A 26,585-nucleotide genomic window follows, 5' to 3' on the forward strand; every position below is an offset into this window, starting at 1 on the left:
AAGGAAGAATGATAGCTGCTGACAGCAGTTATGAATAGAGTTGAGGTAGAAAGTGGCATTTACTTTATGCCTTATGCTTTCTGGGTTGTTTGCAAATTAAAAATAAGTGTACATTACTTTAATAATCAGATGGAAAAACAAAGACTCCAAAAATGAGGACAAAATCATTAAAAAGGGATTCTGAATATCTCAAAGGGTTGTAGTAGATTTTAATTACCTAACTGATAAGAATGTGCTTTTGTACATTATGTAGTATTATAAAAATACAATGTAGTAAACTTTCCTAAGTCCATGATCTCTCCTTCCAACTTAGAGTTAACAAGTCTGATGCCTTCAGGTTTGTTTAATTTTAGAAATTTATTTGAAACAGATTTCTGTATCTTAACATAGTATCTCTGGTATTTTCACTAAAAACTCTTTTATTTATTTTTATTTACTTATTTATTTATTCATTTTGAGAGAGGGTCTCACTATGTAGTTCAGGCTGGCCTTGAACTCACTATGTAGCCCAGGCTGTCCTTGAACTCTTAGTGATCCTCCAGCCTCAGCTTTCCAAGTGCCGGCACCACCCTACCTGGCTAAAAACTCATTTATAATGACCAAATTATAATAATGATTTTTTGCAATAGGCTCTCATTAAGTTTCCCTAGAAACAGAAAAAGTATGGATCATATACCATTTTGAATTTAATTATTTTCTTAAAATTGCAAAATAATTTAGCATGAAGTGTTAGTTTCAGCGAAAATTTATTCAACACTATAAGGCAGCTACAAAGTTCTCTAAGAAAAATAATTTTTTTGCGGATTAAAAAGTGAAAAGCCTAAGTGGCTTACAAATACATTTTTGCAATCTGATGGATTTAAAGGAATTTCACAAGTTGTTGAGTTAAACTACTACAGATACACATACATAATATGTTTGACATCACTCTGAAAGAATAGCATCAATAATTGTTTCCTTCACACAAAACACAGAACTAATTAATCTGAAAATCCCATGAGGAGTATGATTAGTTGGACTTCTTCACAAAGATTCTTTTATAATTTGAGCTAATCTCTGGAAGGCCTAAAATAGAAAAGAGATAAGAATTATTAATGAAATTAGAAGGTTATTTTGGAAAAGTTGATCAAAACTTTAAAAAGCCAGTGTTCATTTGAGGATAAGGCAATGAGAAGTCAAGTTGATATTAATGGGGCAAAGGTCATGGATGTTTACTAAAACATGTCAATATAGCCACGTGAGATTTTTAGGATGCTTTTGGTTCTTATAACCCTCATCATCTGCAGGAAGTTGCAATATTGATTATGCCCAAAGCATGCTGTAAGCAGTGGAGGCTGTAAATCCCTCAATTGTCTTACTTTAAGAAGCAAGTCTGACTGAAGCTACGGGACACACTGAAGCATCTCATGAGCACTGTGGTAGTGTGGAGGTCAACGTGACCTCCCTGATAATGGCCTCAGCTGAGACCAGAGTAATGGCCTATGAAACTGTGGAGCTAACATGACACAACATGTGTAGCTGAGGTTGGAGTAAATCACACCCAAATTCCATTCCCACAATTAGTGCCTTCATAGCTAGAAGGCCAGTGCTCTAATTACCACCATATATTTTGTCTATCTTGCTTCTAATTTGAAAATGGTTTGCTTCTTCTCTTTAAATCCTTGTCTGCATTAATTTCCATAATAATTGCACATATCCCACATCTGTACGTGTATCTGTACCCTAAATGATGAACAATAAAATTCAGTGGATGTGACTGACCAGGGTCTTTTGCTGGGGATCCACCATTGGCCGCCCCAGTCCTCTCTCTTTTCTCTTAGTTCTGTTTCAGTATATTTTTTCCTTCAACCTCTCATCACATATTGAGCAGGTGGGGACTACAGACTTTCTTCAGGGGTCTCTAACAATGGGTGCCCAAGGTGGAATAGGTTCCAGTTTCCTGCCCAGTATATGATGTAGGCCTGGGGCCAAAAAAAAAAAACATACAGAACTAAGAGAGAAAGAGGGGAACCAGGATAACCAATGCCGGTACAACAGACAAAGACGCTGGCCAGTCCCAGGCACTGATTTTTATTGGCAATCAATTGGGGTAAAGGCAAGCTATGTGGAAGGGCAAGACTATGTCGTTTCTATGGAAATTAGTGTAAACAAAACTAGTAAAGGACAAGACAAAGCATTCTCGAATTAGGAACAGAATAGACAAAATGTATGGTTGTAATTAGAACATTGTCCTTCTAGTAAGAAGGTTTTAGTTGTGGGAACAGAATTTGGGTGGGAGTTACTCTGACCTTGGCACGTAGGCTTCAGCCAGACTCACTTCTATAAAGAAGCCAGTTATGGGGTTAACTCTTTATAGCCTACAGTGTTTACAGCCCGCTTTGAGACATAATCAATATTGCAGTCTCCCACAATGATCATCATTTTCATGGTCATCATTTTGTATTTTGTCCACAACACAAATTATTTTATCTTTTCATGTAATAGTCCACCTGCAAACGCATTCTCTATAGTTTTGACTGTCCAACTCTATTCATATATGAAAGCAGGGAGAACTTATGAAAAGCATAATTAATGATACAAGAAAGCAAACAAAGAAAGAACATACCAAATGGGACTATCTCCCCAAATAAGGATAAATTCTACTAAGGGTTAAGAGTACCTTTCAATTTATAATTCTGCTTTTTGGATTTCCAGATGCATAGTCCTTAGGATCTTGTTCCTTTGCTGCTTATTATTTTGGTTAAAGCTGGACTGTAATTTAGAATATTATTGATTTGGAGTGCAATGGTTAACCTTACTTGCCAACTTGATTGGCTTGGCAGCTGCCCAGAGGATTAATGAAGGACACTTCTGGGTGTGTCTAAGTGGCTCATGGAGGCTGACCTTGGGGACTATGTCTGCTCCCTAGCCCCTTCCTCTCTGGTGCTGTTCCCCTGATATGATTCCCACCCACGATGAAGCAAGTACCTCTTCTACCATGATGTTTGTGCCTTGGAGTCAACTGACTACATGCTCAATCTTTTGCAACTGAGCAAAAATAGAGCTTTCCTCCTTTAAGTTGTATATGTCAGGTATTTGGTTCTAGGGATGAAAAGCTGACCAATACATTGACTTTGCCAATGCTTTTTTTCTTCAGAGAAAGAAACTGCAATCTATTGTGATTTTGTAATTTTCATTCATGTTAATCCCGTAAAGGAAGGAAAGAGGTTTTCCTATAAAATGACTATAATCTTCAACACTGTTCAGTAGGTTCTGAAAAGTTATTCACAAAGACAAGAAACTTTAACTAGCTCATTTAGAGGTCTAGTAGTAAAGTAAAGGGATATTTAATGAGAGTTCACAATGATCCATAAAGATCTAGATTTTGGTAACCTGAGAAGACATTAAGTAATGTTTTAATTTAAAAGGTTAACACACGCACCAAAGCCCAGAAGGAAGGGCTGGTGTTACTCTGAAGAGAATACCATACTCACCACATCCATCTCTTCTGCAGAAACCATGGAGAAGCAGGCTCTGAAGTAAGGGCTATTAGCTGAGCTGTCCTTGTAGAAAGCACTCCCGGGAACCAGTAAAACCTAAGAAAAGTTGTGGAAAAATAAGTGATGTTGCCACTGGAGAATAACTAAAACACAGGTTGACCTAACCTCAGAGTAAGAGGGATGTTCTAAACTTAAAAGCAGTTTAAGAAATCACAAAAGAACAAAAAAAATATATAAATATTGCGTGTCATCCAGCAAACAAGACTAAATGGATAGACTGGCCAATGTTATTCCTTCTTTACTTTTAAACAGTGAACAGAAATGGAAAAGAAAAACACTAAAATGTGCAAAGGACAGCTTACTAAAGGAACATAAATGGCTATAAAACAACTATCTAATCTAACTGGAAAATTCAATGAGATAGCATTTCAAGTTAATAAATTTGTAATTTATAAGCTAGAATCATTAAGATAAGTAGTTGTTGGCCTAGCAAAAAGCAGGGAACAATATTTTAGGGAAGAGATGTAAAGGCCATGAAATGGGAAGAAAATAGTACATTAAAAGAATGAAAGGAGGTAAAAAATACATAAAATGAAGGAATAAAAATGAACTGTGCTTCCATTCATTTAGACCAACTGAATAATTATGTAATCCTCACATTTATTACTATTTTAATAATGAGGTAGCATGCCTAATATTAGAACAGTGTGAATTTACTGCTGGGTAATACAAAATAACTTTTATCATTTTTAGTCAAGTAAAAAAATTACTTTAAATACAAAGTGTAACTTTGCTTTAGATATCTGGGGATTGAACTTTGGACCTTGCACTTGGTAGCCAGGCGCCGGAACCACTGAGCTAAATCCCAGAGCCCACTCACCTCTTTCTTAATGGCTTCTTCTTCAATCAGTTGCCGTGAATTAGAAATGCCCTTAATTTTAATCCATAAAAACATACCAGCAACAGGTACATGCCATTCTGCCAAACCTACACACAAAAGAGAATATATATTAACTACATTGTTCAGTGACATAATGTGGTGATTATAAACTAGTACTTCTAAAAAAGTTCCTTCGGTGATAAGATTTTTTAAAATATAATTTTATGAGCCTTGAAAATTGATACTCCGGGATTATTTTGAGGAGTCTGTGTGGGTAAGAGAGAGGGAGGGAGACTGAGTAGCTCCTGTGTGAACAGTTACAACTACAGCCAGTCTTAAAGGAGAACTAGAAATACATTGCCACTTTCCTTCAAATAATTAGAACCATAGCTAAGCCAAATGTGGCTGCTTTGGTTTTAAAAGACAATTCTTCAATTCCTCCTAGAGTGACCTGGTGTTTCAATTAATCTAATCATTTATGCGATAGTTTAGAAGTTCAGTGTATTAGTTTTTATCAGAATGCAGTCAATTATGAAAAGAAGTACTTAAAATTCAAGAATTCCATATGCATTTTTAAGCTTTATGTTCCACTGTATATTAGGATAGAGAAATAAAAAAAGGGGATTTATTTTGATTTTAATTACTATTTTTAAAGAACTTCTTCTGCAGTTACAACTTTTACTTCATCATTATATGCAAAATGATGGAACAGTATTCTTACCAAACACGTAATAATTCAATTTTTACCAAGACTTTGTAGAGAATTAGTTGTAACAGATAGGGAACTGAAATTTTTGGTTTATTATTGTTCATATAACAGGCATTTTAAATGATATAGTTAAAGCCACATAATTCTTCTGACTGTCCTCCATAATGAAAGTAATTCTGACACATTCTGAAATCAAATTAGCAATACCTAATATTAGATAAACATGGTTAAGGGCTAGAAGAGAAAGAATTTGTAATGCGAGATCTGCTTCACAATGCAGTACTTGTCTTCATACAGCTTACTGAGAAACATATTTTATTATTTGTTTGGGACAAAATTTTGAAATAAATAAAAAATTTGAACATGGCTGTTATTTAGCTGTAAGTAAGCTACTGCTGTTTGGCTTTTAGTCTAGTTAATTATTCTTTTAAGAACCACACATTTTTGCAATAGATAGTAGAGATAGGAAGAACTGTGTTGGGTTTTTTAGGATGTTACTTGTGAGATCTTTTTTGGAGAAACATCTCCCTGCCAAGAACACTCCAGGATTGCAGTTTCTTTCCCACTAGGAATGTCAATGATATATAGTATTTATCGCCCACTCTTACAGGTGTTATTGTTTATCATAAGGGCAGATATACATTTTACTCACCACTTAACCACTTCTCTGCAGCTGCCAATAAGGCATCCCTCTGGTTCCTGTAGAAATCAATAACCCTGGAAGAGGAGAACAATGACAAAGACATGTTCTGTACATGGACTGCAGAAACAAAACTAGCTTTGAACTCCAAATTATAAGAATTTGTTTTCTCTCTTGTTTAAAATGTTGAATGCTTGAGAAAAGGCAGGAGAGTATTTGTGTTATTTTTAGTAGTATGTTTGTTCCTTTATTGTGGATGAATCAAAAAATAAATATCAATAGAGTAAAAAAGTACACTTCTATGTAAAACATAGAATTTAGAAACAGGAGGATTGCTCTTTGTTTAGTTGTCTCAAATAATGATTGAATTTGCAAGGCAGAAGAATCCTGAGCATCAAAGACAGTACTATTAGAATGGTGGATCCCTGGTCTGGGAATGAGGGGACCCCTTCCTCCTTATCTCTACATGGCCAAGGAGGCACCACACTTACATAACCACAGCAGTTCATAACTTGCACCATTGTGTTGACTATTTAGGTAGATTATGTTCTTACTTATCAGTACATGAGTCAACTCCTGTGTCATGTGTCCCTCACAGTAAATTAATTATTAAAGAGAATGCTTTTGTGTACGCATCCAAACCTGGAGGGAATTTCAGGTTACCTTGGGGTTTCATTGACACTGCTTTCAGGGCATCACTTGGGTGCTCCTGGGAAGACTTTCCACTCTGCTCAGGATTTGACCTTTAATAGACTGTTCCCATTATCTGGCTTAGTATATTTAGGAAGGAAGAATAATAAATCAACATTCTGGTGCTGTGTGCTTTGTTTGTGAGGCTCCTATTTTGCTCATAAACATTTTAAGAAATGATTCTATACCTGTCTACGTGAGCTAGGAACCCTTCTTCTCCCCATTGCTGTAGAAGCTGTGATATCATGAGCTAAAAGAGAGAATAGGAACACTGTCACAGTTCATTCCCTAAGTGTCTGTGTTTGCCAAATGTAGAAGCAAATCATCACAGACTACCACTATAAAAAGATAAACTATGCCGAATCTAGCTTATAGCACTCAATGATTTACAACAAATGTTAATAACCATGACAACAATAGTAGTAAGAAGAACAACTATTTCTATGATACTCTTCACGTATTAGGCACTACAGAAACTCATTAATATATTGCTAATTTAATCTTCCTAATAACTCAATTATTAGGCAGGTTATTTTATTTTAGTGATAAGGAAATCAAGGCACAAGTGTTAATTTTTCTGATGCTCAACAGCTGGTTGCAGATCTCAGATTTGAAGTCAGACTGTTCAGTTCCACATCCAAGATATTTGTTATAAGACTATTCTGCCTCTCTAAACATAAAAGAATATGTAGTATTCTCTCTCTCTCTCTCTCTCTCTCTCTCTCTCTCTCTCTCTCTCTCCCTCCCATCTCTCTGGGTAGTGCTAAGAATTAAACCCATTGCCTTGTCCTTGGTAAGTAGTTGCTATACCATTGAGGTATATCCTCAGCCTAAAATATAAATGGTAATATCTAAAGTTCTATATTATATTTGGAGAATTTCTATTTAAAATAGAAGCTTTAAGTAATATAAATGGATAATGAATTGTTATTGATGATAGATATTAAAAAACATAGGAAAAGCACCTAATTTGGTAAAACATGAGGATATCTACACTTTATGGAATGTACAATATCAAATACCTTATGAGATTACTTTTCTATTCAATTTTAGTTCTTATATAGCATTTCTGTCCTTAACATCTGATTCTCTCCACCACGCCCAGGGCAGAGGAGGTGAGTCACGCAGGCACCAGCAGCACCCCCACCCCTTTGGAAATGAGAAGACACGTAAACAAGCCTCAAAAACAGACTTCCAGATCACCTACAGCAACCCCAAAGGGAAACAAGATGGAACAATCTGATACTCAACCACCTGGACTCCCTGAACTGGCAACAAAAGAAGATCTGAAAAAAATGAAATCAGAAATAATTTCTCAGATAACAGCAGAGATTGTGCCCATAGTGCAAAACATGATTGATAAATCTAGAGAGGACATAGATAAAATAGAAGATCTGAGGAACATGATGGAATCCCAACATAGGAAACAAATGGAATCCATAAAACAGATGCAAACAGATTTCCAGGAGATTAAAAACTCCACTGAAAGTCTATGCAGCACAATGGACCAATGTGAGGACAGAATTTCAGATATAGAAGATAAGATTGTAATTAGTGACCAGGAAAAGAAAAACTGCTTTAAAATTTTAAGGGACCACGAGAAATCAATCCAGCAGCTGCTAGACGATGCAAAGTAGAATAACATAAGATTGATTGGAGTCAGTGAAGAAACAGGAGAGAGTGCAGATGACATAAGATCTGATTCCCAAGATTTTAATAATTTCCAAATCCAATAATTTCTTAAAGCATTATACATTCTTTGAGGTTAATTTTATTTTAATTCCCTGTTTCCTCCAAAATAAGACCTACCTGGTAACCCAGTTCCAGCATGGCTTCAGAAGAAACATTCCCTGAAAATGAGACAGCTTCTTTTGGAGTAAATCCAGGGCCCATTTTCAGGGGATGTCTCTTCTAAAATCATGCTGGAACCCGTTTTCCAGGTAGGTCTTATCTTTGGGGAAACATGGTTATAATGCATTCCAACTACTGTGTGTAGGTTTGGCTGTGCAAGGAAGGTACACAGTGAGTCACTAAACATTTTCAGATTTCTTGGTCTCTTTGTAGGGTCCAAGGCAATGAAGTCAAAGTTAGTATTGCTTCACCAAGTTTGGTTCCGTTTTGTTCAGTTCCACAAAATAATATTTTGGTGTTCTCATAGGGGCAGAAGATGAGTGTAATACCTTGATTTCCAAGCAGTTTGGGTTGCGCTGCCAAAGAACACCAGGTTAACACAATTCACTTGTGTTTTAGAGTAAACATCTATGGGATCTGGTCTTCTATTTCAGTCTGTATTGGAATTGGAGATTTAGCATTGATGAGTTTCCCTTCTTGCTGCCTTAACTTAATCTTACTTGTCAACATCTACTTTCTTTACTGGTCTGATTTTTTAACAATATCATTTTGTAAATTGCACTTACCTGTGAGAAACTGCAGGGGTGCAGGGATGAAACTTGTGTGTGTAAAACAATTTTCTCTATTAGTGGCTTTGGGCCCGTTATAAACCCTACTCTCAACCTACACAAGAAGAGAAAAGGCTCAGAACCAATCCATATTAACATATCACTACTCTGAGTTCATTTCGAGATACATTTTGACGTGGGAAGAGTAAATCCAGACAATTAAAACATTCTAATAAAACCAACTACTTATTTCAGATACAAATGTAAGTGTACATTAATGAAATGATGCAAGGGCAACTATTTCCAAATATGTTCTTCCTTAAAGGTAATAAAATCCTGACCAGTCCTACTAAAACCTTAGTGGCCAACTATCTTTGATTATTAAAGATTAATAAAGAGAGAAGAGGCTTATTAATATTAATGATTGGTATCCTGTTTTAAGGTGAAATTCAAACTTTTTTTAGTACTGGAGATTAAATGCATGCTTTAGCCCTGAGGTACATCTGCAGCTCTTTTAAAATCTTTTAGTTTATTTTATTTTGGTACCAGGGATTGAACTCGGGTCCTTGTGCTTGTGCAGCAGGCGGTGAAACCACTGAGCTAAATCCCAGCCCTTATTTTAAAACAGGGACTCACTAAGTGGCTAAGTTGCCCAGGCTGGGCTCAAACTAGTAATTCTTCTGCCATAGCCTCCCAGAATCTCAGATTCCCAGGCATGTACCACCATGCTCAGCTTCAAGCTCTTAAATGAGAATTGTTTGAATTAAAAGATACTGAGACTAGACTCAGGTTAGAGACATGGACCTTACCCTGAGGAGAGGATTTTTGAAAAGGAATCAGCTCTGATGACACGCCCATCAACATCCATGGAGAGAAATGTTGGTGCCCAGGGCTTAAAATGGGAAGAAAAGTATTTTGGTTTGTGAACAGTGTTAGCAGCTGTAGGGTAACACTGAATAGAGCAGGGGAGGCGTGGATTTGAAATACAGTAGCCCAAATATCTCTTATCTTTGTCTCACCCCTTTCCATGTAGTAAAACTGAGATGCATGCTCTTTACTAGCATCTACCTGTCTTCATGGCTTCCTTGTCAAACACAAGGCCTTCTTTATTTGCCTAAGGTACCATTACTGCGTAGTTAGAAAAGACTCTTTGTCTCAGGGGTTGTAATTCAGGGTTAACTGACTTAGAGGAAGGACTAAAGCAAACCTAATTTGGACAGGATCAAAATGAAGAGGTCCACAAGCATTCAGCTGCTTAGAGATGGTTGATCAAGATGTACAGAATGATCAGTCAAACAATACAGAGAAATCAAGAATTTTTGTTTATTTTGGTGACATGATTGGATGACTGAATCTGATTATATGTTCTCTGCATCCCTGGGAGCAAATAAACTGTTAGCTTTTGATGGAGTAGTCATTGGTAGTCTGTTCCACCTCTACTGTCCATTAGGATCCAGTAATCATGAAAGGCAGCATGCTTGTAGAGTGAGGATGGACCTAAAAGCCCATTATTCTTAGGGAAGATCTACTTGTAAAGGACGGGGACGGTGAATCTTCGCATGATGCCTGTAACACCTTCTTCTATGTCCACATGTGAACAGTGTTAACTGAGCCCAGCTCTACTTCAGCTTGAGCACAGCATCTCAGTCCTTCTTAGACGTCAGCCTCATCAGCCATTATCTCAAGACTAAAGCTGACTTCCAAGATAAAACCTTCAACATCCCTGGGATGATGTTAAGGGAGCTGTGAGCTAGCATTTGGAGTCAAGACCATCAGCCTGACTTACTCTGCCTGTACTCAGGGTTCTGGGGACTAGCTACTATTCTGAAGTTAAGTAATTTCTAGAAAGAGGAGTCACACCCAAAATGAAAAGTACTCATTTAATGGTAAAAGAGGACAACTGAAAAATTAACATGGTACTAAGTTAATAATAGTTCATTTAATTCAAAGATAAAAATGGATAGCTCTGCCTCATCAGTCTGGCTTGTCCCAAATACAGTATAATAACTCACAACAACTTATCTTCTAATAGTGAATACATTCGCATCATCACTTACCTTGTTGAACTGGAGAAAATAGTAAGGATCATCTTCTATTATGAGGAAATCATATTTGCTTGCAAGCTAAAATGTTAAAATAATGTATTTCATAAGAGATGTCCAAAATTGAAATCACTTGGAATCATAATTCTCTGTACTCATTCATTATTCAAGAATTTATTGATTTCTGTTATCCAAGACAGTGAGGATAAAGAAGAAGGAGGCACTAAGGACTTCTGTTCTCATGGAACTTATATTCTAGTGGGAAAAGCAGGCTATGCATGCACCAGTGGATACTGAACCAAAAAACATTACATGGACCAGGGGTTAACTTCTAGCCAGAGCACTACATAATGTAAGATCACGTTTGAGAAGAGTAGCAGGGTGTTTATTCTTCTTGAATCACTGAGAAGCTCTTTCCTGACAAGGAAGTTCTACAGCACAGAATGAGAAGAATCAGTTGTGCAAATATCAGGGGAAAAGATTCTAGACTGAAAGATGAGAGCGAGTAAGATTCTGGGGGTGAGCGAGAGCCTTAGCATGTTGGAGGAACAGAAAGGCCTGTGGGGTTGCAGAGTGGGGGACAGCTGGGATGATGAGAGGGGAGTCCTCAGGAGAGAATGATTGTATTACGCAGTCTTCAAAGGCGGACAATGGAATCCGGACCTTCACAGCAAGGGCAAGTCACAGAGAACTGTGAAGAGGAGAACCATGAGCCTGGATTTTTACATTTACTATGGAGCAGGGCCACTGCTGGCTTCCAGACAAAGAGTGATTGCTTAGAGACCAAGAGTGGAGCCCAGCGAGGTGAGTGACCAGGACACCTGTCTAGTAAGGGCAGGTGGTGACTGAGAAGACAGTATGGAGAAAAATGGTTGGATTTGGAAAAACCTGGTGGTGGAGTAGGAAAAAGAGAGCAGGTAAAGAGAGACATGCAGGCTGACTGTTCATGGAGTTTACAGAAGGCATTTATAGAGAGGGAGTGTGCGGAGGGGTTGTGGATTCAAGATTTTGGGTGGTGCTGGCGAACCAGGAGTTGTATTTGGGCCAGGTTGAGTCTGAAATGCTTTAGACACCCAGGCGGAAACATCAAGCAGAAAGCTGGACACAGAAGTCTGGAGTTCAGGGGAGAGGTAGGGCTGGGGAATGCAGGTTCTTTGTGTGCAGAATGGGATATTTCCAGGGAACTGGATGAGACTGTTTCAGAGGAGTCTGTAAATAGAGTAGAAAGCTGAGGAGAGCACCCAGGAGAGTATAAAAAATAGTTAAAAATATTTTGGACTTTATTCTAAGTGAAAGGTACTGGCTGACAGCTGAAATCTTGCTCATGATTCCACTGGGCATGATTAAATTGTAAATTGTTTAACATGAGTTTGTTGTTTATATTAAAAAGGTATTTGTAAGAAAAGGTTAGGGAGCACAGTTCAGGTATAAAAAATGACTTTACAAAAGGCATAGTTCTCTTTTCAAAGATTTCTGCATAACTCAATACACATTTGATATTTTGAGAAAATGCTTATAGTAAAAAGCCAGGCTTTATAGGTACCTAAAAGAGATTTTAGAGATGAAGAACATGCCTCTTATTTTTCAAGAATTCTTTGAAATATGAAATGAAATGGAATAAGAAGCAGAAGAGACAAGTGAAAAACAAATATAATGAAAATTAAATTTGTGGTCAAAAATTAATAATCTCAGAAAGTTTAACTTTACACCAAGAATGCTATTTTGTTTGTACTGATATACTACTTAAGGGAAAAGAAAAAAAATCTCAGAAACAAAAGCATTAGTAATTTTCTATGTAGAAATGTTTTAGGGCTCTTAGCAGAGATGAGTTCTTTTTATTAAAGTCATCTTCCTTGAAAGCAAGAGGGTGAAAAGAAAGGAACTTGACATTACTCATTGAAAATGAAAGAAGCAGAAGCAGGAACACAGCCATGGAACACATTCTTTGAAATACCTTGTAGATCTCCTTTTTGCGGTCACCTGTCAAAGAGTTTCCAGTGGGGTTGTTGCCGTTTGGAACAGTATAGAGAAATTTGGGGGTGTTTTTGGTGGGGTCCTTGGAATCTTCTGGCTTCCATTTGGAAAGTATTTCTTTGAGGGCATCTGGGATAATCCCAAACTCATCACTGGGAACATTAATAATGTTGCAGCCCAGTGGGAGCAGCTGAGGACCACCGAAAAAAAAAAAAAAAGAATTAGGAGTCAGACATGAATACAAAACATAAGTGCAATTTAAAGAAATACTAAGTAGGAATATTACTATATACATCCTCAAACATATAAACGTGCCCTGAGCTCCAAGCTCCAGAGGGTTCACATTGTCTATTGTTCCCCTTGGAATTGAAGCAAAGGCTTTCCACTGAGATACATCCCTAACCCCATTTTTCCATTTTTTTTTTTTTTTTGGTACCAGGGATCAAACTCGGGACCTTGTGCTTGCAAGGCAGGTGGCAGAACCACTGAGATAAATCCCCAGTCCTCCATTTTCCTTTTTTAATTTTTAAAAGTTTATACAGTGTATTAGGACAGGACTTGAATTGGCAATCCTTCTGCTTCAGCTTCCCAGAGTGCTGGGATTTCAGGTATGCACAGTCATGCCTGGCTATGGCTTATATTCTCTTGCTCCAATTATGTCTGTTTTGGCCATATGTCTTGCTCTGGCCAATAAATTGAGAGCAGAAGGGATATTTGTCCTTTCAAGAAGTTTAAAAATCCAACTTGTGGTTTGCTAAGTCTCTTTTTCCTTTGCTCTAAGATTGGTATGATCTGGGCAGAGACTGCTTCTGTTGACTTGGGGCTTGCAGTGCAGATGCCACAGAATTGAGCAGCAGCCATCTTGTGGGGTAAAGTGTTAGCTGGTGAGATAAGACAGTCATTCATCATAGAGACTTTTAACTGAATTATCCCAATAGCTTGAATTAGACCTGCAAGTAACTCGGGGGATCTGTAGCCATGGGCAATGTTTCACCTCCTAGGCAGTCAGGTGGGGCTGATGGTCAGAAAGTTCTTATTCTGAGTTGTAATTACTTCTGTGTAGATCCCATCCTATATTTCTACCAATCCAAGGACATGAAAATATGGATTTAATTTTTCCATCACATGGCTGCATTTAGATTTTAAAAGAGAAATGTATGAAGCAAAGGGTACATTTAACACATATGCATATATCATTTTTGAGATTCTCTTGTTTACAGATGAAAGGTGCTATTTTATTTTTCAGTGGACAGGTAACTCTAAAGGTGCAGGGCTTTCCTATATTTGCTGTAAGAGAGTTGTTATTTTGCAAAAATGTGAACTTACAGCTTGAAGTGTTCCTGAATACACTGGTTCATTTAGGAGGATATTATCTCCGGGATTAATTATCATTTCAAATGCCTAACAAAAGAAGCATAGGTTAGCTTGCATAGTATTGTTTCATTTTCAGAACACCATTATTTAGTTTGAGCTCACATGATTCTACAGTTTCAGTTGGCAGATTTCTCTGCTTCTAGAGTGGAAAGTAGTCACAGACAATATAAAAGCAAATGGGAGTGGCTGAGCTCCAATAAAACTTTATTTGCAAATCTAGATGGGAATCTGAATGAGACTCCTAAGTACCAACCTCTATTCTAGGGAAAAGTAAAAAAGAACATAACTGATTTGTTTTCTAAAATTAATTCATTCATCTTCTTTCTTCTTTGAGAATTTGTTAAATGTCTGCTACCAGTTATGCCTGTGTGAAGTACTGGAGCTGAAAAATGGACAAATGGACCTGGTCCTTGTTCTCATAAGAGTTACACGTCCTCTGGAAAAGCTTCTAGACAAGAATTCAATTACTATCCAAAGAGATATATGAGTAACAACAGTGGCGAGCACAATGTCAAATACAGCGCATTGCAAAAGTTGGGCATTCAGGGAATTCAGATAAAGCTTTCTGAGTGATTACTTGGTGGCAGGGGTGACAATAGGGACATTTTCAGAAACTGAAAGAATTCTGGGAGTTGAGGAGTGTGAAGAGGAGAGTGGAGAGAGACCAGCCTGTAGTAGACAGTGAGTATACCATTTAGGCATTTGGGTGATGGGTGGTATTATAGTTTACATCAAGAATGTCCCCTAAGCTGTCATATGCTCAGAGGTAGGGCTTTTGGAAGGTGATTGGATCCTGGGACCACTGTACTCATCAGTAGATTTATCCACCAATGTGTTCAGTTGTCAAGTGTGCTGTTAAGAAGGTGTGGTCTGGATGGAGGAGGGTCACTAGGAGTGTGCCTGGAAGGGCGTATCTCCCTGTCTGGCTCTTTCTTTCTCTCTGACTACCTTGACATGAACAGTTTTCTTCTGCCAGATCCTTCCACCATGCCATTTCTGCTTAAGAGTGATCATAGACTTAAATGGTGAGTCGAAATCAACTGCTCCTGCTTTAAACTGTGGCCATCAGTTCACCATTGAGTCTTAGTGATAAGAAAGTGACTCAGACATGTATGTATGTACATTTCCATGTCAACTAAGGGATATACAAATGTCAAATACTCTAAATTAAAAGGGAGAGATGTTTCTCATCAAAAAGATACAGTCAAACATAGGAACCTAAAATAACATCTGTCTCGGAGAACAAAGTGGAAGAAATGTGAATCCAGATTCCTACTAAGGGTCTTGTAATAAGCAGGTCTATAGTCATGTGTTATTGATGTATTCGGCCAAAGATGGTGATATGATTGATATGACTGGTGTAGAGACAGAGACAGAAGAACCTGCTTGATTCAGGGATTTTTTTCCCTGAAGAAAAAACTTCACAGTATAGTGTCCTAAGAAAATAATTTTATAAGAACCAAGAGAGATTATGTAAAGGTGCAAATTTCCAATGATGAATGTCATTATATTGTATACCTAAAATGTACCAATGATTAGAATGAATAATTGATAATGCAAAATGGGATGAAAAGTTCCAAAGGGGTAGGGGTAGTGGGAGGGGCAGGGGAAAGGAAAGAAGGGAAAGGAAAAATGCTGAGAAATGGAAAAAATGGAAATAAAGTCTTTGTAAATAGGGAAGGGTGGAGGGGGTGAAGGGAGGGCTAGGAATGGGGAAAAAATAAGAACCAAGATGCATCATGTAAAGGTACAAGTTCCCAATGAGAAATGTAATTGTGTTGTATACCTAAAATGTACCAATGAAAGAATTAAAAAAAAAGAAAATAATTTTATCGAATGAGTCCTTTAAAATATCAGTCCATGGTATCACAAATGTTTCTCTTCAAGCAAACACTCAGATAGTAGCTAATCCTTTTACTTTTCCTAATTAAATTCCACAGGAGGAAGAAAAATTGTTTGCATTTATAAAGATTTTTTACAAGTATTTTAGTATAATTCTTTATTGTATAATAATTAAAGCTCATTAAAGTAAATCTGATTGCATTTTTCATAAAATAAAAATGAAGAAAAAGAAAGCTACTCTGATGTAACATGAATGAAGAGAAATAAGAGTCACTTTAATTTGTTGTAAAGTTTGAATACACAGAATCTTTATTTAGAATTAATTATTCATGAAAAACAGAAGAAAAAAAGGATATAGATGAAACTGACCAGAGGTGTAGTCTTTTATTATGGGGTCTACCCAGTGGTGGTTACCTGTGTGGAACTTAAAGGAGCCCAGCAGGGAGCAGAAGCAATAATGGAAGGAGGGTTGGGGAGGTGGTGAAGAGAGAGGGAGCAAAGAAACAAAGCCACAGAAGTTAGAAACAGACATACACAGATGGTCTCCGACTTGTGGTTCAACTTAACAGTTTTCCCACTTTACACTGCTGTGAAAGTTATATGCATTTAGTAGAAACTGTACTTTGATTTCTGAATGCTGACCTTTTGCAAGGCTAGCAATATGCAGTATGATACTCTCACAGACTGCTAGGGGGCACCAGCTCCCAGCAGGCCATGTGATCATGAGAGTAAACAACAGATACTCTGCAGTGTGCTGTGTCATTAAGTCATTATTTTCAGTAGGTTAGGTATATTAAATGCATTTCAGACTTGCCGTATTTTCAATTTAGGATGGGCTTATCAGGAAATAGGCCCATTGTAAATTGAGTAACATCTTTATATAGATCTATAGAATGTAGCAGATATCTCTGTCCAGTATTAGCAGACTGGTTAATTGCAACCCAGTCTCAGCACCCTTGGATCTCCAAGCAAGACAAGCAATACCTTCCCCCCTTTAATCCCTGTGTGCATATCAGCTATTCCTACCTGCAAATCAGATATTCTTGCCTGTATATAAGCCATCACCATATGCCTCTTGATGTCTTCAATGCATACCTTTCTTACCTTCCCACCCTTATAGTCAATAAAATACTGGGTGCCCTTGGTACCCCTTGTCTTTGGTGCCTAGAACAGCACTGATCAGCCCCAAGATGCAGTTCTCTCTAAGTCTTGTTTCTTGTCTTTATTTTTATTCAGCTTGTGTTGTAGTGTCTCACAGGAGACTGTAGACCAACTGCAGAGGTCTATGGTAATGTCCCCTTTCCTGTTCCCTATATTTGGTGCTCAATGTGGATAACATTTGAATCCATGGTTGGATTAGCCTGTGAGGTATACTTAGGGCAAAATACAACAAAATACAAATTACAATCTTTATAATCAGAGAGTACACCCTTGCCAAATTGCTTACGATGATGTTAAATCAAACTATTCAGTACCAGAAAAGGCTGTAGTTAAATTGGACTCCTCAAAGGAAAGTAAAACTCTTTTCTAGCCCAGGCCTCTAGAGCTGTGGGAGGCTAATCCCTGCCTATTCACATATCAACAACTTGTTTGGCAGGCTGCACTAGCAAGAAATTACATCAGGCCCTATTGTTTTCTACATAAATATTGGAAAACAAAACATAAAGTTTTAAAACAATTCAAACAAAATACAACACTTAAGGTCAGAGCACAAAGACCAATTGCTCTGTTACTGCCCAGGGACTGCTGAAGACTGCGTGGTGCATATTAAAATCATTGTGATGTCCTGCCAAGTAGGGAAAACTTTTTTAAAAAACATTTTTGATTTAAAAATTTTAGCTAATTGACAAGTGTACCTTTCTTTTCCAATTTAAATTGATGTTTAATTGATGTTAAATTGATGTTTAATAGGTGTATTTAAAACATTTCTCATATATTACAAGTTCTTAAACCGTAACTATGAGAGTAATTTACCCTTTTTTCTATTGTTTGTTTATATTAGATACATTAACATCCATTCAAATTTAAAGTGTTACAGCCAGGCTTTCAAATTCAAGAGGCTATAACCACTTTTATTATATCAGCTTGACTCTGCCTATAAACTGGAGCTATATAGTCAAAGCTGAAAAACCTGCAATTGTGCTCTTCTAGACATATAGAGGTTTTATTAAAAAATCAAATTATAAGTTCTAGCTAATTAATAAATTTTTTGGTTTCAAAATGTTTAGTATATTAGTACTGTTCTATTACCAACTTGTTTTAGAAGATGGGCAGTTAGATGGACAAAAATATTAAGAGGGCTATAAGTACAAGAGATACACTTATGATATAAAAGGATTTTGTATGATTTTTTCTTGTTAGAAGGATAAAAAGATATATTATGACAAGACTAGAAAACTTATATATGTTGAAAATGTGTGCAAAAGTGATTTATCAAAGAAAATACGTATGTTTGCTTGTTGGGTTTCAGCATGTTATAGCAGATTTATAGTAAGTGAGAAAAATAAAAAGGCCACCTTAAAAGTTGCTTTTACATTTACAGATAGAAAGCACTTTTATTCCTTCTGATTCTAATTATAAGAGATTTTTGTTACTTGACCTCCAAAAGGTTGTAGCTAGTTTTACTTACAATTATAAACCTAAACATTATAAAAGAGATATTATAATTCAATTTAGACAAATATATTTCAGTGCATTCTAGTTTTATAAATTGTCTTATATGTTTGTCTGTCTATCCACTTGTACAGCTGTTTTGTTTGAGTTCAACAATTTTTTTCCCTTTTTGGCCCTTTAAAAAATACACAATTATTTTCCCCATTAAGTTTATTGGTACATTTTAGGTATAAAATACATTTACAGACATCATTGGGATCTTGTACCATTACATGAGTATCTTGGTTCTTATTTTTTTCCCCTTCCCCTGCCCACCCTTCCCTATTTGCAAAGACTTCGTTTCCATTTTTTCCTTTTCTCATATTTTTACTTTCCCTTCTTTTCTTTCCCTTACCCCTCCCACAAAAATATATAATTTTTTAAAAGAAAGATATTTGCTTATAATTTAAATTGGCTGATGGATAAATGTTATTGAAGTTAAAGGCATGCCTTTCCCCCCAGGTTGCTAGCTAATCAAAATGATGTCAAGATTAATTTTACAAATGTAATGCATATTGATGTCTACATACAAGAACTCAAAATTTTTTTATTGGCTGCAAATAATGTATTAATTGTTACAATCAGGTTTTTACAAGTTATTAAAAATGTGTCAAAATAATTAATTGGAGACCCTTAGGTTTGGAGAGACTGCTATATGGGACTCCCTTTGGTGGATAAAGGAGCACCTGCCCAAAAAACAATTATTCTGGTTTTTGTTCACTGATGGGAGCCCCAATAATTTTCATAGAATTATGGGAGGCACACTCCAATAAACATTATCTAAATATGTTATTATAAAATGTTTACATCAGTTAACATCAAAAGGTTAAGTTCTAAATGTGTTACTGTAAAATGTTTACATTGATTATCATCAAAAGTTTGAGTTCTAAACATGTTATTGTGATATGTTTACATTGGTTGTCTTCATAAGATTAAATTTTCTGTGGGGAAAAAAACAAGGTTTTAATAAAAAGATGCTTTTGGTATCAAGCTACATTGAAGAACACAAGGTTTCATATAATTGTGATACTTACTATTGCTGCTTTTCCTGTGTACAAAATGTATTCTTGCTTTCTAACTGTATAGGTTTTCCAACATATTGTTTATGGTAATAACCACCTTTTGATTCAGGTATTTGCTTTTCTCTTATGCTTCTGCTATTTATGATAACAGTACATTTATAGGCCTATACATTCTCCTTAGATGCCATCCTATCAAAAGATAACAGCTTTGGTAAGAGGTTTTTTTTGTGTGTGTGTTTTTGGAGGGGGAGTGACTGGGTTTAACAATGGCTATTTTATACTAAGATACACATTTAAGTGTGTTACAAAGATAATCTCATCATGATTATCATGTTAAAGTATTATGTGTGGTTCTTGATTTAAAGCTTTTTTCTGTTACCATTCTATAGGAATTCAACTACCAGAACAACCATGATTGGTAAACATAAGGGTCCTTTAACTATATGTTATATTCCAAAATGCTTGATAATTCAGGTAAAAGTGTAATTGCTAAGTTCACTACTCTCATTACAATGCTAATGCTATTGATCTTCTCTTCTGGGTGTTCAACAACTAAAGTTTAGAGACCAGAACTTAAAGGTAACTGGAATAAGAAGACAGCCAATATTTTGTCCCTGGCCCTCCAAGGTCAACAAAAGATCTAGATCATGAGGGAGTCTTTTCTACAAGATCCCACATCTTTGGTAAGTCACCCAACTTCCTGAGCAGGGAGATTGCTGGACATCAAAATGGTAAGATTCAATGATACAGTATGCCAAAGGAGTATCACTTGGAGGGAAAATCTCCCATACTCTCTCAGAAAGCAACATGGTCAAGCAAGGCCATGACACATCCTGACGGCTGACACTGACAGGCGCTCAGAGGCTTTATACATGGTTCCAAGATAATGTCTGAGGAGACTTAATTGACCTTGACAGATAGCAAGAGGTTAATTTTATTTAATATAGGTCTCACTGTAACTTGGTTTTGAAAGTATAACGAAAGATATATTCAATCAAGACCATAGTAATAAAGCTAGATTTAAAAAAGAGGCTCCAATTGCTGACCCCTTCTGGCAGTTTCCAGATACACTGGTGGCTAATCACTGTTATGGGTCATTAGATAAAACCATGGTAAAATTTATACAAGCTCAACAAGAGTCTTTAAAATTTTTTAGCTAAAATTGTTTTTTAAAATTATTAAAACTTTAGTCTTTATATAGCTAAAATTAAAAGAAAATATCAGACTTATAGATAATCTCCATTAGAGAAGGGTCTATGAGTCGACAAGTTACATTCACTATTTTAATCCCTTAAAAACAGTTCCTGAACATGGCTCTTTCCCTAAACTGCCTTTGTATTTTAGTGTTTTACTTTGACTATACATGCTGTAATTTCTTTAAAAATTTTATTAGTGCTTATAATAATATTGGAGTTTATGGTATAATAATATAATATATTAATATATTATATTAATATATAATATTACATAATAATAATAATATTGGAGTTTGGCTGCCAAACTCCAAGTGATCATACAGATAATATCAACAACAAATGTGCTAGACCTGTTTTCACCAAAACTTAACAGATTAACTTTATAAAGAGCTTATAATTGCTAAATTGCAACATGATCTTTATTTAAGGCCCCTTAAATTAGCTCCCTAAAAAGGATCTCTAACTGCAGTCTTCCCTACACTGATCCTTCTCAGCTTGAAGCAGTTAGATGAAACCTGTGGCCCTTGTCCCCTAACTGCAGTTGGGGATAGCCCTTTAAAAGAAATTTATTATAGACAGCTAAACCAGTTAAACCCATTATAGGTCCTTATAACTCATAGGGGCAAGCTATTGTGGGGCATACTTGCTTTTCCCTAAAAACACACTTACATAAACAAAAAGGGGGAGTACAGCTACCTCTACAAGTGCAATTAGATTTTGTTACGTTCTCTTGTTGCCTTCATTTAAAAACTTTTTAAATCCACTTATGGAAAGTAAATATACTCTATTAAAACTACATTGACACTAAGATAAATCTAGAGACATGTCCTAGACACAAATGTTATCAAAGGATTCCTAACTAAAAGGTAAAATGGCTCAATGCAATTAATAATACAGGGGAAAGAGTATGCTTGTGTTCCAACAGAGGTCAAACTCAGACCTGCAGAGATTACCAGACCTGATATACCACCTGCTACTGAAACCCAGGCACAGACATATGCCATGGAGGAACTATAACCAACTGGTGCTACATAAACAACAACAGAAGAGATGTAGCAGACATCTCTGCCCAGTATTAGCAGACTCTGGTTAATTGCAATCCAGTCTCAGCAGCCTTTGATCTCTCTAAGCAAGACAAGCAGTGTCTTCCTCCTTTATATCCCTGTTTGCATATCAGCTATACCTGCCTGCATATCAGCCATCACCAGATGCTTCCAGCCAGATGGTTCCAGATGCTCCACATTGTGCCAATTGATGTCTTCAAAGCATACCTTTCTTACCTTCCCATGCTTGTAGACAATAAAATACTGGGTGCTCTTAGCACCCCTCCTTCTCTTTGGTGATCAGAGCAGCACTGATCAGCCCCAAGACCCAGTTCTCTCTAAGTCTTGGTTTTTGTCTTTACTTTTACTCAGCTTGTGTTGTAGTGTCTCACAGGAGACTGAAGACCAACTGCAGAGGTCTATGGTAATGTCCCCATTCCCATTCCCTATAAGAGAAGTACAGCCAAGGAGAGGTAAGCAGAGAGCAAGTGGTAAGCAGAGAGATTCTATCAAGGGGCATGCAAAGGAATAAAGTTTTTGTCTCAGGAGTATCACAACATGCCCTTTAAAGAATCTAAAAATTATATTGAAGTTTCATATCAACATAAAGTCAACTAATGTTGACCTGTATCTTTGAAGCAGATGAAATTAAGCAGTGTTACAAAGCTTTTTGTAGAATTTGAATGCTCTCATACTAGAAATCTGAGTTTAACAACTCAAAGCTCCAGGGCATTGAGCAAAGGTGTATGTTAAAGAAAAAGCAGACTGCTGAATGCCACTAAGAGCAGATAATATTTTAAAGTTTTCATTTTCACAATGAGGGAAATGAGAAGGAACTATCAATATACCAATATATTAACCCAAAGTATTTACACCTAATGTCTGTGTGTAGTTAAAGCTCCGCTTTTATATATCTCTTCTTTTATACACCTTCCATCCTATGCTTTGTCTTTGAGTTTCCTGTTTATAATATTATATGAGAATAAGAAATACTATTAGTAATTTTCAAAACCTGATCCTCCTGTGGTTAAGTGGGAGATGATTGTATTTAGGAACATATTTGATTCCGCGCCTTGGCCACCTTTTCCTTTCAGCCTTACCTTACAAAGACCATCTTGGGCGCCTGATGTGACACAGAGATCCATTTGTCCTTGGTTAGGTGGATAATGGGTGTTGGGAGGATTATGCAATTTTATTTGCAACTGTTTTAGCCAAGATACAAGCTCTGGAAATCTAAAGCAACAAGATATATGTTTAAATTTATAGTAATAATAATCATTGTAACAGAAGACAGGAAATAAATGGTAGCTTTACATCTAACCATTATATGTTCAATTTCAAACTCTCAAATACTTTTTGCCAATATCAATTTAGCATTTATAAGATAAGGCAACAGAGCTGGGGATTCAGCTCAGTGGTTCCACTGCCTGCCCTGAAAGCACAAGGACTCGGTACCAAAAAAAAAAAAAAAAAATAAGGCAACAGATTCAGAGGTTAGTAAATTCACATAAATTCAATCATCCAGAAATTCACACATCATTCATTTAATCAATGAACTGAGATTTGAATCTATATCCTTTTTGTTTCAAAGCCTGAAGTTCTTTCTTTTTCCTTACTATCCTTAGGGAGATTTCTATAGGCTGCCAGAAGTTCAGGCTCAATAGGTTTTTTGTATCAGGGAAAGAAAGGCCTATTTATCTATTACATATAATTCATATATGTTATAGTGTAACGTGCTCTTGAATCACATGACAAAAGTATTAAAAACATGTAATTTGTAGATTTCATAAATTGTCCCTTATCATTTGAAGATCAGCTAATAAAGTTTTAAGGCATGTTTCAGCTTGCCTTTAAGAAATTAGACATTAAACCTGTGAAATGTATTTGCATAGTTGCTTGCTTAAAAGGGAACATAATTACAATATTATAAAATTACCCAGAGACTTAAAATTCCTCTTTTTTCCTCCTTTCTTTCAAAGTTTCTTCACCCAGTACCTGTTCAGTTTTCACACTCAGCTTAAATGATACTTCCAGAAGATTCTCTGGCTTTCCTAGTTATTTAAATTTGAAAAGCATTCCCTGAGAAGCATTTAGTATTCCTTTCACTCTTAATTAGTGTTGGAGAACTTTTTTTCAACCTCCCCAACCATCAAACACTTTGTTAAAAAAGACACAAGTCAAATGGGACATGAAAATGAACCACTGAGAATATGTTATCTATTCAAAACTCACCCAGAACTTGTAGAATATTGAAGTGCTATCTTCATGGTTTCCTCTCCAAACTGGATGGTATTTCCATCTTCTAAAGTGATAATAGCACCTTTAAAGGGAAAGGTGTTCGGATTTGGATATCCAGGAGCCAAGGAGATGAGTGATTTTGGTGACCTGACCAGGACATCAGCTATGATTAACATGCAAAAGAACAAACACTTTTATTGAAGACTTAGAAACAGAGGCAGTTCAATGTGTACTACAGTCAAGTACAAAGTTTGATAATTTCTAGTAGCAGAACGTGCCATGGTGTGAATGTTAGTGTCCCCTCTTCATATGTTGAAACCTAATACCTCATGTGACAGCAACAGGAGTCAAGGGTCTTTAAGAGGTCTTTAAGGTGTCTTTAAGATCACAAGTGCTGCAACTGCGTGAATGAAATAAGTGATTTTTAAAAAGAAGCTACAAAGAGTGCCCTTGCACCTTTCCACCAAATGAGGACACACGTTACCCTCTTCCACCAAGTGAAGACACAGCAACAAGGTGCTGTGTAAATGTATAAGGAATGGCTCTCACCCAACATGGAAGAGGCCAGCACCTTGATGGTGGACTTTCCAACGTCCTGAATTGTGACAAATAAATTCTGTTGTTTCTAAATTGCCAGTTTATGGTATTTTGACATAGCAGCCCAAATGGTCTAAGATAGAGCCTGAGTCTAAAGTAAGTATAGAGCAACTTTTTCTGCGCCTCCTCACTGGTGGAAGGACTGAAGAATGAGGATGACCAGGGAGAAGGCAGAGGGGCCAGGAATAAACACAGGGCCAGGGTAACAAGATTCTCCTGCAGTTCGCCCGCACCTGCCTGTGAGCGTCCTGGCTCAGCCTTCCTCTCCCATGTAGCAGCCCGCACCCCACCCCGCACACTTCTCCGCACTGTGCCTGCCCCGCTGCCTTGCCAGCAAGGGCCTCGCTCCACAGCCTCCCTCCCAGGACCAATCTCCAGGGAGGCAGGCTGAGCCTCTCTGGTCCTCCTTCTCCATGCTATTGGAAACGCTCCGTGGCTGCCTGGCCTTCCAGCCCGCCTTCCCTGAGAACAAAGGCTCCGCCTGCCTGGTCTCTGCCCCAGCCTGGCTCACAGTGAGCCCTCACAGCTGAATGAATGCATGCGACCCAGCAGTGACCCAAAGGTTCCACCAGGCAGGACAGGCGTTGGCCCCGTTTCTCACCCAAGGTTCGGATGGGAGATAAGTATCTGGCTGCGCTGGTCGCATTAACGAACCGTGCGTAATTCATGTCTCCGACAGTCAAGCACCAAACTCTTTCTTCAGTAGCTCAGGACTAGAAAAAAAACAAAGCACAAAACTCCCAAACGCGACAGCCTCCTAAGTCCTCACGCGCAACGCCAGCGTTAGAAGTCCCGCACGGTGCCCAGGGTGCAGGCTGCTGGCAGTCTTCAGTCCTGTGCTTCCTGGAATCGGCAGAGGCAAAGTCCACCACCCCTAACGGGGCCAGTCGTTCTGCCTGGCGGCTCTGCTCTCGCGCCCGCCCCTTTCCTGTCCTAGGGTCACAGGACCCACGTGCACTCCCTCCGCGGGCGAAGGCGGGAGAAACCTGCACCCCGCTCCCGTCAGTGCCCGAGTCCATCAAAGGCCGCAGACCTCCCCGCTTTACAGAGTGGGTGGAGTGTCTGCAACTCTGCTCCCTGATGGCCAATCCTGGCCTTGGATGGCACCCGGGGGCTGCTGGAGGGGACCCGACATTCTTCTCCGCGATCCTAGTCCGTGAGTTCCATCTGGTGGTGGCTTTGGTCCACTGCAGCTGGCTCCTTTAGCGGGGCCCAGCCTGGCGTGCACCTCCGGGGACTTGGCCCCCTCTGACCACCCAGACTGAGCGTTTTACCCGCTCAGATCATTGCTGTGCTAAATTCTCACTGTCATTAATAAAACGAAGGGCACTCTCCCGGAAAGCCACCATGGCGCCCCACAAGAGTCCCCGAAACACCTCCTTCAAGATCAGAGCTTAGTAAAGGGAGCATGAAGTGTTAACTTTGTGAGAAATCACTCAGAGCAGCTCAGTGTTAGGGTCTCCTCTCCCCTTGAGTTTTCTATGTAAGCATTAGCTTGGAACGGTGTTGCATACGGTGGAATCAAGGAGATGAATGAAAATGTGCGCTCATGAGTCACCTGGTTATTGCTGTACTAAAAACAAAAATTTTTTCTTAGGGTCACAGAGTATGAAGGTTCAAAAATCCCGTGAATTAGCTTCCTAGCACACTTTAATATTTGAGGTACATTACCCATTTAGCGAGTGAGTCTTATTCAAGTGCAGTTGTTCAATTAGGATGGAAGTGGGCTTCAGTGGGAAATAAAATAAGATTAACTTTGAAGTGCACCTTTATACACTTGGTCACCAGAGCTGAGATCAGCAGCAGCA

At 37.7% G+C, this 26,585-nt stretch overlaps 1 protein-coding gene and 1 long non-coding RNA gene across 2 annotated transcripts in view; one reads left to right on the forward strand and one right to left on the reverse strand.

Moving 5' to 3' along the window:
• Positions 1 to 23,045, forward strand: part of LOC147826714 (uncharacterized) — a 44,307-nt gene extending 21,262 nt beyond the window's left edge. Inside the window, exons 2-3 of the long non-coding RNA XR_015453422.1 lie at positions 7,504 to 11,643; positions 14,522 to 23,045. This is a non-coding gene — a long non-coding RNA (uncharacterized LOC147826714). The remainder of the gene's footprint in view (positions 1 to 7,503; positions 11,644 to 14,521) is intronic.
• Aadat (aminoadipate aminotransferase) lies at positions 730 to 25,567 on the reverse strand. Its single transcript, XM_004852931.4, has 13 exons — positions 25,379 to 25,567; positions 24,175 to 24,343; positions 23,043 to 23,175; positions 14,140 to 14,214; positions 12,794 to 13,003; positions 10,855 to 10,920; positions 9,607 to 9,689; positions 8,816 to 8,912; positions 6,587 to 6,648; positions 5,721 to 5,785; positions 4,360 to 4,466; positions 3,474 to 3,575; positions 730 to 1,065 (listed from the first exon to the last, which is right to left on the reverse strand). The coding sequence occupies exons 1-13, from the start codon at positions 25,443 to 25,445 to the stop codon at positions 1,024 to 1,026; spliced, it is 1,278 nt and encodes a 425-aa protein (XP_004852988.1). The 5' UTR covers positions 25,446 to 25,567; the 3' UTR covers positions 730 to 1,023.
• Between the last annotated feature and the right edge of the window lie 1,018 nt (positions 25,568 to 26,585).

The sequence above is a fragment of the Heterocephalus glaber genome, unplaced genomic scaffold, assembly GCF_053883595.1.
Source record: "Heterocephalus glaber isolate CG9 unplaced genomic scaffold, H.glaber_assembly_v1.0 deba00001461, whole genome shotgun sequence".
In the NCBI taxonomy this organism is placed as follows: Eukaryota; Metazoa; Chordata; class Mammalia; order Rodentia; family Bathyergidae; genus Heterocephalus; species Heterocephalus glaber.